Raw genomic sequence first — 11,800 nt, 5'->3', positions numbered from 1 at the left:
AAATTTTGGGGTCCTACTTCTTTGTAAGTGTTTTGAAAACAAATGATCAATGTACGCATTATTCTGTTATATCTCACTTTCCACAGGTATATTGTGTTTTGCAAAAAGGTTACCATAGGCATTACGTAATTCATTAAAAATAATAATACAAAAGTAAACAATCTTTTATGCCTATGTAAATGTATTCAGTTATAAACATTCATTCAGTTTCTTCTTTCCTTCATGGATATTCTATTCTATTCTATTCTATATAAACTTTACCACTGTCTGTATTTCTGATTATATTTTTATTGCAGTATTTTCAGAATGTGTTTGTTCTATTTTTGGCCAAAGTAAGATAAAAAAAATTATCCGAAGTTTTCCTTATTTTTTAGTTTTAATAACATGATTTTAATAGTCCGGCCTGCATGTGCACAGATTTCCCTCCATGCGGACCCTGAGCTAAGATGAGTTTGACACCCCTGATCTAGACACTATCGCTCAGCCGTGGGCCTCAGTTTTAATACACTTTTACAGAACTTGTGGCAGTAACGACAGTGCTAAACAAGCAGAAGTCTGAAGCTAAAATCATAGAGAAGTTTCTTTAGCGGAGAAAATACGACTAAGGTGGAGAAAATGTATCACAATTTGCGACTTGATAATTAGTTATGAAACATATTTTTTGTCAGTTATTTGAGTCCTTTCTTGCAATATATTTGGTTACTTATTTTTTTGAATCAGCTTAATCTAAGCCTATGGTTTGGGTTCAATAAATACTTTTTGTGACGAACAAACGTGGTTCATACTTTTTGACAATGTTATAACCTGAGTAGGATATTGGATACGATTAAAATCAAGAGTAAGATTACTAAGTCAGTGTTTGTTATATTTGAGCGTGTCCCATGCTCCACTGTAGTGAAAAAGATGGGCTCCAAGGTCAAAAAGCTTAAGAGATCTGGAGGGATCTAGACAACAAGGAAGTGTGTTGAATGCAGATTAGAATCATGATAGGTCCCCTCTAGCCTTCAGGTACGACAATTTCCCATCCGGCAACAATGCCAGTAATGTAAACTGAGCTGCATTGGTATAAATGTTAAGTACATGTTATTACCAAGGGCTGACGATAGTGTAAGAGCACATCCAATAGAATTGGGCGCAAGTGACTTCTCTGGCAAACCAATTGAAAGGGAAAATGTGCAGGCACTTCATTTGTACGTAAAACATTTCAACAGCCATGCTAAACTAAACCCGGATATCTTTTCATTTTTACTAATGCTTTACTATCACTGAAAATAAAGCCAATATTGCAGCAGAAATAAGACTAAACAAAACACTTTTCCCCAATTCCTTACATTTATTAAGAATGTAAAAATAATAGCAGTTATGTTGCCTTTCAAAATGGAACATTTTCAAACCGGGAGCGCAGATTTAAAGCAACAGGCATATTGATCAAGTATCCGGTAGCTTGAACACTAATCCAAAAAGGTTGTCATAACAGGAAAGAAGGGAGTATGTATGGATATTGGTATCAAAATATGAATTATATGTTTCAAGCTTAAAGGATGTGGATCAACACTCCTGTCATATGCAATCTGCAGGCAAGCAACCAAACTATCAGTTAGAATGTAAAAAGAAACGCTAGAAGAGGAAAGACGACAAGCGAACAATAATAGAGCTCTTCTTCAGTCCTTCCTCAGTGCGATAGTCTCCTCAGTGATTCCCTCCTTTGTGACCATGCAGATCATAAGGGCATCTCCGGTGTAAACATCTCTTTCTGCAGCCGAGATGAAAACATCTTTGACAAGCTGAACTGCCTTCTCACGGGTCAGAGCAACATGTGTCACGCCCTCCATGTTCTTGAAGCCAATCTAGGAAAAGAAAAAGTGTGTGAAACAATGTGAAGAACGAGAAATAACAAGATGTGTGTGTTGTATACTTGGTTGTCTAGTAGTGGTTGCAGCATGGCACTTGCAGAACCTCCAGCCTTGTAGGTGTCTCTCTGGTAAGATCCCACTGGGTCGAAGCTGTACACTGCTCCCTTACCTACAGCATTACAAAAAAAAACTTATTTAGAACATTAATAAGTGTTAGAGCCTTTTCGGACATATTTACACATTTTTTATGTTTACATATCATGCTTTGTTTAAAGTACATTTGATTATAGAGCAATAGCTTACATAACTGTATATTTGGTATTTTGCTACCAGCGCCCCCCACGACCCCGAAAGGGAATAAGCGGTAGAAAATGGATGGATGGATGTTGATCCATCCATCCATCCATCCATCATCTTCCGCTTATCCGAGGTCGGGTCGCGGGGGCAGCAGCCTAAGCAGGGAAATCCAGACTTCCCTATCTCCAGCCACTTCGTCTAGCTCTTCCCGGGGGATCCCGAGGCGTTCCCAGGCCAGCCGGGAGACAGTCTTCCCAACGTGTCCTGGGTCTTCCCCGTGGCCTCCTACCAGCTGGACGTGCCCTAAACACATCCCTAGGGAGGCGTTCGGGTGGCATCCTGACCAGATGTCCGAACCACCTCATCTGGCTCCTCTCGATGTGGAGGAGCAGCGGCTTTACGTTGAGCTCCTCCCGGATGGCAGAGCTTCTCACCCTATCTCTAAGGGAGAGCCCCGCCACCCGGCGGAGGAAACTCATTTCGGCCGCTTGTACCCGTGATCTTATCCTTTCGGTCATGACCCAAAGCTCATGACCATAGGTGAGGATGGGAACGTAGATTGACCGGTAAATTGAGAGCTTTGCCTTCCGGCTCAGCTGCTTCTTCACCACAAGGATGGATACAACGTCCGCATTACTGAAGACGCCGCACCGATCCGCCTGTCGATCTCACGATCCACTCTTCCCCCACTCGTGAACAAGACTCCTAGGTACTTGAACTCCTCCACTTGGGGCAGGGTCTCCTCCCCAACCCGGAGATGGCACTCCACCCTTCTCCGGGCGAGAACCAGGGACTCGGACTTGGAGGTGCTGATTCTCATTCCGGTCGCTTCACACTTGGCTGCGAACCGATCCAGTGAGAGCTGAAGATCCCGGCCAGATGAAGCCATCAGGACTACATCATCTGCAAAAAGCACAGACCTAATCCCGTGGCCACCAAACCGGATCCCCCTCAACGCCGTGGTTGCGCCGAGAAATTATGTCCATAAAAGTTATGAACAGAATCGGTGACAAAGGACAGCCTTGGCGGAGTCCAACCCTCACTGGAAACTTGTCCGACTTACTGCCAGCAATGCGGACCAAGCTCTGACACTGATCATACAGGGAGCGGACTGCCACAATAAGACAGTCCGGTACCCCATACTCTCTGAGCACTCCCCACAGGACTTCCCGAGGGACACGGTCGAATGCCTTCTCCAAGTCCACAAAGCACATGTAGACTGGTTGGGCAAACTCCCATGCACCCTCAAAAACCCTGCCGAGAGTATAGAGCTGGTCCACAGTTCCACGACCAGGACGAAAACCACACTGTTCCTTCTGAATCCGAGGTTCGACTATCCGGCGAAGCCTCCTCTCCAGTACACCTGAATAAACCTTACCGGGAAGGCTGAGGAGTGTGATCCCACGATAGTTGGAACACACCCTCCGGTCCCCCTTCTTAAAGAGAGGGACCACCACCCCGGTCTGCCAATCCAGAGGTACCGCCCCCGATGCCCACGCGATGCTGCAGAGTCTTGTCAACCAAGACAGCCCCACAGCATCCAGAGCCTTAAGGAACTCCGGGCGGATCTCATCCACCCCCGGGGCCTTGCCGCCGAGGAGCTTTTTAACTACCTCAGCGACCTCAGCCCCAGAAATAGGAGAGTCCACCACAGATTCCCCAGGCACTGCTTCCTCAAAGGAAGACATGTTGGTGGGATTGAGGAGGTCTTCGAAGTATTCCCTCCACCGATCCACAACATCCGCAGTCGAAGTCAGCAGAACACCATCCGCACCATACACGGTGTTGATAGTGCACTGCTTCCCCTTCCTGAGGCGGCGTATGGTGGTCCAGAATCGCTTCGAAGCCGTCCGGAAGTCGTTTTCCATGGCTTCCCCGAACTCTTCCCATGTCCGAGTTTTTGCCTCCGCGACCGCTAAAGCTGCACACCGCTTGGCCCGTCGGTACCCGTCCACTGCCTCCGGAGTCCTATGAGCCAAAAGAACCCGATAGGACTCCTTCTTCAGCTTGACGGCATCCCTCACTGGTGGTGTCCACCAACGGGTTCTGGGATTACCGCCACGACAGGCACCAACTACCTTGCGGCCACAGCTCCAATCAGCCGCCTCGACAATAGAGGTTCGGAACATGGTCCACTCGGACTCAATGTCCCGCACCTCCCTCGTGACATGATCAAAGTTCTCCCGTAGGTGTGAATTGAAACTCTCTCTGACAGGAGACTCTGCCAGACGTTCCCAGCAGACCCTCAAAATGCGTTTGGGCCTCCCAGGTCTGTCCGGCATCCTCCCCCACCATCGCAGCCAACTCACCACCAAGTGGTGATCGGTAGAAAGCTCCGCCCCTCTCTTCACCCGAGTGTTCAAAACATAAGGCCGCAAATCCGATGACACAACTACAAAGTCGATCATGGAACTGCGGCCTAGGGTGTCCTGGTGCCAAGTGCACATATGGACACCCTTATGTTTGAACATGGTGTTTGTTATGGACAATCCGTGACGAGCACAAAAGTCCAATAACATAACACCACTCTGGTTTAGATCCAGGCGACCATTCTTCCCAATCACGCCTCTCCAGGTTTCACTGTCGTTGCCAACATGAGCGTTGAAGTCCCCCAGTAGGACAAGGGAATCACCCGGGGGAGCACTTTCCAGTACTCCCTCGAGTGTACCCAAAAAGGGTGGGTATTCTGAACTGCTGTTTGGTGCGTAAGCACAAACAACAGTCAGGACCCGTCCCCCCACCCGAAGGCGAAGGGAAACTACCCTCTCGTCCACTGGGTTGAACTCAAACGTGCAGGCTTTGAGCCGGGGGGCAACGAGAATTGCCACCCCAGCCCGTCGCCTCTCACTGCCGGCAACGCCAGAGTGGAAGAGGGTCCAGTCCCTCTCGAGAGAACTGGTTCCAGAGCCCTTGCTGTGCGTCGAGGTGAGACCGACTATATCCAGCCGGAACTTCTCTACCTCGCGGACTAGCTCAGGCTCCTGCCCCCCCAGTGAGGTGACGTTCCACGTCCCAAGAGCTAACTTCTGTAGCCGAGGATCGGACCGCCAAGTGCCCTGCCAGCTCACAATGCACCCGACCTCTATGGCCCCTCCTATGAGGGGTGAGCCCATTGGAAGGATGACCCATGTTGCCTCTTCGGGCTGTGCCCGGCCGGGCTCCATGGGGGCTCCAGAGCGGGGCCCCGGTGACCCGCGTCCGGGCGAGGGAAATCTGAGTTCATTTTCTTGTAATTCCATAGAAGTCTTTGAGCTGCTCTTTGTCTGATCACTCACCTAGGACCTGTTTGTCTTGGGAGACAACATAGCTCCTAGGATCATTGGGACACGCAAACTCCTCTACCACGGTAAGGTAGCAGCTCAGAGAGGAGTATATATTATTGATATCCATTCATTTTCTACCGCTTATTCGCTTTAGGGGTTGCTGGAGCCTATCTCAGCTACAATCGAGAGGAAGGTTATGTATACCCTGGACAAGTCGCCACCTATTCGCAGGGCCAACACAGATAGACAGACAACATTCACACTCTAGGGCCAATTTAGTGTTGCCAATCAACCTATCCCCAGGTGCCTGTTTTTGGAGGTGGGAGAAAGCCGGAGTACCCGGAGGGAACCCACGCATTCACGGGGAGGACATGCAAACCCTGCACAGAAAGATCCTGAGCCTGGGATTGAATTTAGGACTACTCAGGACCTTTGTATTGTGAGGCAGACGCACTAACCCCTCTTCCACCGTGCTGCCCAATAGTTTAAAAGATTGTCTTTCACTTCCTATCAATGTAGTTGTGCTCTATTACAGTGGTCCCCAACCACCGGGCCGCGGACCGGTACCGATTGGTACTGGGCCGCACAAGAAATATAAAAAAAATAAAAATAAATAAAAATATTTTTTATTATCAAATCAACATCAATATAGATCAATCAATACAGTCTAAAGGGATACAGTCCGTAAGCACACATTATTGTATTTCTTTATGGAAAAAAATAAATAAATAAAAAACACAAAAAAAACAACCTTCTGGTCCGTGGGACAAATTTTCAAGCGTTGACCGGTCCGCAGCTACAAAAAGGTTGGGGACCACTGCTCTATTTTTTTGCTCTGTTTAGACTGGGTGTCGTAAAGTGACAGTAACGGTCGTAAATTATCAGCAACTGCCGTAAATGTGACAATGTTTTGTTTATGAATGGTCTAACAGCAATGGAGCAACAGCTTTTTTGACCGTTTTTTAAGCGTGTTTTTAACATGTTTCAACATATGTAAATTTGACTAAGGTCGTTCTGGCGCATGAATGACGTGTTTGTGCTAATGTCATCTGTATTATTTTTGCTATTCTTGTGAGCGTTTGTCAAGAAGAAACCTGGAAATAAACCCTGTCGCTTTTTTATACTTTGGATCGGCGTCAGCCTGTTGTTATTGTGGGACGCAGGAACAGCTGATCAAGAGAAAAGCACGTGTCAGAAACTTTATGCCCTGCCGAGGAAACGGCAAAGGAAGGTTAGTTGCCGTTACAATAAGTTTTCCACAAGCATAGATCGCAATAATATATTACTTTCATAATCGAGTAAACTGTATATACACAAACAAATACTCTGCTTACCCTCTTCATCAAGACCTCCGATGATGTTGTAAACATAGTAAGGAAAGAACCTCCTGCCATACAAGATGGTGGACAACATGGCAGCGATGGCTCCGCTTGTCATCGTCTTGTTGTTTGAGTGTTTGTACATCTGAGAGGAGAGCAAAGTTTCACGCTACTAAAAAGGCCTCTCACGTAAAAAACAACATGACCAAAGTTTCTTTACCTTTAGTCTAGCATCAATGATTTTAGTCAAAGTCAAGCAGTCACCATGGAAACCAGTGCAGCCAATGACAGTCGTGTCTGTCCTGAAAGCCATGGGTCAAAGATGAGAACTTACACACAGTTACATTGTTAGGGATGTATGGACATATGACTTGTTTACCCAACATTGACTCCTTTACTGAAAATATACTTACAGTTTGTAACACTTTGGTGAGTCCCTGCTGTGGATCGAGTAGCCTTCACTGAGCCTTGTGTCTGATGCTACAATGGCAAAGTCCTCCCCAGCCACAGCGAGTACAGTTCTGTAGACATATCAAATACATAGTTTATCTCAAACTTTAGTTATGCAACTTTACTCGCCTGTACAGGCAAGTGGCATCACAGAGTGCTTTACACCAGTGACGGGCTGTCAGGGGAGGCAAGTGAGGCAGTGCTTCACCTTGCCACCAGGGGGCAAAATACAATGTAATAAAATAAAATAAGTTTTAATATTTCTCTTTTAGTCTGTACTTTCTTTGTGATTTTGTTGTGGTTCCTGTATATTTTGATAATTTGCATTGTCAAAATTGCGGAAATTCTGTGTTTCCTACGCAGCAGACGAGAAATGAGGCAGACACAGGTGGTGCCTCGACGGCTACACACAAAGTGTATTGAGAGTGTGCGCCATACTTGCCAACCTTTAGACCTCCAAATTCGGGAGATGGGGACAGGGTGGGGTTGGGGTGGTGGGGTTTGGTAGTACCCCGGGTGTGTATTGTAGTGTCCCGGAAGAGTTAGTGCTGCAAGGGCTTCTGGGTATTTGTTCTGTTGTGTTTATGTTGTATTATGGTGCGGATGTTCTCCCGAAATGAGTTTTGTCATTCTTGTTTGGTGTGGGTTCACAGTGTGGCGCATATTTGTAACAGTGTTAAAGTTGTTTATACGGCCTCCCTTAGTGTGACCTGTATGGTTGTTGATCAAGTATGCATTGCATTCACTTATGTGTGTCCGTAAAAGCCCCATATATTATGTGACTGGGCCGACACATTGTTTGTATGGAAGAAAACCGGACTTGACGACAGATTGTAGAGGACGCTATGGACAGTGCCTTTAAGGCACATCCCCTAATATTGTTGTCCGGGTGGAAATCGGGAGAAATTTGTGAAAATGCTTGCTCCGGAAGATTTTCAAGCGGTGCACTGAAATTCGGAAGTGTCCCGGAAAAATCGTGAGGGTTGGCAAGTATGGTGTGAGCGCGAGGCGGTGTGCTTGTTTCCACATGGAAAAAAGGCAGGCCATGGGGCAGCAAGTACCGCTGCCTCACTGTAGGGGGCGATATATTGTCTACTATCACTTCAATGCCTCAGCAGTACTCTGACTCGCCAAGTGGGGGTGCTCAAGCTAGCAGACATGTCTCTCCAGCTGAAGCCAGACTTTTTTTAAAACTGTAATTATCACAAACATGGCATTTTTATTAGAGTGAGCCAGCGTTTGTGGGTGTTTTTTGTCAGATGCAAAAATATTGTTTTATTGTTTGTAAAGAAATGCGTCTGCCAATACGGAGGATTATATACTGGATCCAAGATTAAATACTTCTTTAAACTGGACTTTTAGACAAACTTAATGTGATCATACAAAGTAGGTTTTCATGAAGGATAGCTATTGCTGCTTCAGATACAAATACAGAAAGGTAAGATACGTTCACAATACTTTGTTTATTTTGTTAAAAGCAAATGGGACCACAAAGTATTTGATATCAACTTTATCAAATACTTATTGGACCCATTTTTTATCTAATATCATTATGATAAAGTTTTTATGAAATCGAATCACTCCCTTTTTTCCCTGTTACTCTAATGCAGTGTTTTTCAACCACTGTGCCGCGGCACACAAATGTGCCGTTAGATAGTCAGCTGTGCCGTGGGAGATTATCTAATTTCATCCTATTTGGGTTAAAAATATTTTTTGCAAACCGGTAATTATAGTCTGCAAAGGATGTGTTGTTGTTGAGTGTTGGTGCTGTGTGATACTCTTCCATATCAGTAGGTGGCTAATTGCTTTGTAGATGTCGGAAACAGCTGGAGGCAGCGTGCAGGTAAAAAGGTGTCTAAATGCTTAAACCAAACATACACAAAAGGTGAGTGCCCCTAAGAAAAGGGATTGAAGCTTAAGGAAGGCTACAAAGTAACAAAAACAGAATGCTGGACGACAGCAAAGATTTACAGTGGAGCAGAGACGGCGTCCACAATGTACATCTGAACATGACAATAAACAATGTCCACACAAGAGCTATAGTGATGCATGCTTGGTTATGGTTTAAAGTAGGGTTGTCCCGATCCAATATTTGGATCGGCCGCCGATATTTGCCAAAAAATGCGTATCGGCAATGCATGGGAAAATGCCGATCCAGATCCAGTTTTTGATAAAACTCTGGTCCGTGTTTTCCAACACACTGATTTAAATAATACATTCAACTCTTCTGCTGCTCCCTAAACTCCGTTCTACATTTTCCAGAACACCTTCAAAACATTCACATTTCTGCGTTCTAACCGTTCAGACGGCCGTGTGAATTAAAAGTGACGGTAAAAATGTCAGATGTGTGGGATTATTTTAATCCTACAAAACGAAAAATATGAAGAGGTGGAGTGCAAAACATGCCACAATAAAGTCAGGCGTGGTGGTAAAGTTGTAAGACATTTTAATGACTCTTGCGAGTGAGAGGCTTTTTAGCACTCATAGATGAACACAGGAGCAGGCTGACACCAGAGCATCTTGAAGTGCTCGTCTTTGTTAGAAAGAATCTCCCCATTATGCTTGGACTTCAATTGTTTGCGCCCCCCCCCCTGACTGGGGCAAACAATTGAAGGGAGTGTGTGTGTGTGTGTGTGTGTATATACACATATATATATATACACATGTATATACATATATATATATATATATATACACATATATATATACATACACATCTATATATATATATATACACACATATATATATATATATACATATATATATATATATATATATATATATATATATATATATATATATATATATACACACACACACACACACACACACACACACATATATATATATATATATATATATATATATTTAAGTTTACACTTGTTCAAGAGCAAGTATTGATGCTGAGTTATAGACATTTTATCCCACTCAGGTTGTTTGTGTGTTTTGCTTTTTTTTATGTTTACAGCATTTTTTGCACTTTATACTGTTCACTTTTTTACTGTTTAATGATGCCATTTCTGTTTGTCACGTTAAATTTTTGATATTTTGTGTTTATCCTTGAATACCAACTATTGTGTATAATTCAAACTCACCTAGTTCAGCTGGCTAGTTGTTATCAAGAGTACTAAAATCTTTTTCAGCATGAATCTGACAACTAGGTAGGCTAAATAACTTTAAAAACTTTAATACATGTTCGGATAGGCCAGTGTCGGCTGGTATCGGATCGGAAGTGCAAAAACTATATCGGTATCGGATCGGATGTGCAAAATCCTGGAACGGGACATCCCTTATTTAAAGTCATATCCAACAATTGCGACAATGACGTTTTACTGTCAACTGAGTTTCATTTTTTTTAATGATTTCTGCTGGTGGTGTGCCTCCGCATTTTTTCAATGCAAAAAAATGTGCTTTGGCTCATAAAAGGTTGAAGAACACTGCTCTAATGTGCAACCTACATCAACAATGATTAGAGTTGCACAAATGAATTTAAGTAAAATAAAGAAGAGGAAAAAACTCCAAAAGTATCTTTGCCTCACCTGGTGTATACTTCACCGCACGTCACTACTTTACACCGATTAAAAAAAACTATCAATTGACAATAACAAACCATGACCACTCACTGTATTGCTGACAGTTAGCACTTGCTAACAGAAGCTAGCTTGTCTGGTGCGAAAGTGAAACAACATTTTAGCAAACAAGGTGGCCGTTTAATAACTATGTACAAGCCAAAATATGTACTTTAACTAACAATTATATAACAATCGAAATTGTTCCAATTTTACAGGACGAAACGACATTTGGTCTTGCTAAACAGCTTATGCCAGTCATTCACACAACGTTAGCCTGTTAGCAGGATGAGCATGCCAACATACCCGCCGTTAAAGGTGTAGGGCGAGAATCGATGCTGCACTGGGCCGGTGTAGTGGTAGTCCTTCATCTTGTCAGGGTCTGCCAAAGCCTGTGCCGAGATCATTGTTATAAGGCGCCGAAATTAAATGTGTCTCGTTCGGCACTCGGGTAAAGTCGCTGTATCACGGCAGTATGGCAGCTTCTTCTTCTACTGATTGCTTCAGCTGTTTTGGTGAGCAAGCGCCCTCTCTGGACACATTGGATATTGACCAGCAGGCGCACAAAAGGCTTTGGACATACCGTATTTCTTTCAATTGCCGCCTGGGCGCTAATTAATTTAAAACTTCTTCTCACTCCCGTGCTTACCAAAGGCATGCAGTAAAAGTAAGCATGCGCTAATTATTTTATAACCTCTTCTCACTACGGCACTTACCAAAGGTATGCAGAAAAAAATTGAGTGTGATGTAAGCTTGGACGCTAAATCCTACTGAATAGCTCTTAATCTTCTTCCCTTTATGCGATTTCAAATTACTGGTATTGAAATCAGCCTCCTCCATTTTGAAAATGATGACAGGGGAAGTGTCACTCGTGACGTCACAAGTTTGACCAGGCGGTAATACTAAGCATGCGTTAATTATTTTGGAAAGTGAGTTTAACCCGGCAGTAATTCAAGGCAGGCGCATACTATATGCCCCGCGGCAATTCAAGGAAATACGGTACACTATATCAGGGGTCACCAACCTTTTTGAAACCAAGAGCTACGTC

General features: G+C 44.2%; 1 protein-coding gene across 1 annotated transcript; it reads right to left on the bottom strand.

The window, feature by feature from the left end:
• Positions 1-1,310: 1,310 nt before the first annotated feature.
• On the bottom strand, positions 1,311-11,271 carry psmb1 (proteasome 20S subunit beta 1). Its single transcript, XM_061879829.1, has 6 exons — positions 11,059-11,271; positions 7,146-7,253; positions 6,953-7,034; positions 6,748-6,877; positions 1,916-2,022; positions 1,311-1,847 (listed from the first exon to the last, which is right to left on the bottom strand). Exons 1-6 carry the CDS (start codon positions 11,157-11,159, stop codon positions 1,662-1,664), a joined length of 714 nt encoding a protein of 237 aa, XP_061735813.1. The 5' UTR covers positions 11,160-11,271; the 3' UTR covers positions 1,311-1,661.
• Between the last annotated feature and the right edge of the window lie 529 nt (positions 11,272-11,800).

The sequence above is a fragment of the Nerophis ophidion genome, linkage group LG02 (assembly GCF_033978795.1).
Source record: "Nerophis ophidion isolate RoL-2023_Sa linkage group LG02, RoL_Noph_v1.0, whole genome shotgun sequence".
NCBI lineage: Eukaryota > Metazoa > Chordata > Actinopteri > Syngnathiformes > Syngnathidae > Nerophis > Nerophis ophidion.
This window is presented reverse-complemented; position numbering and strand designations above follow the sequence as displayed.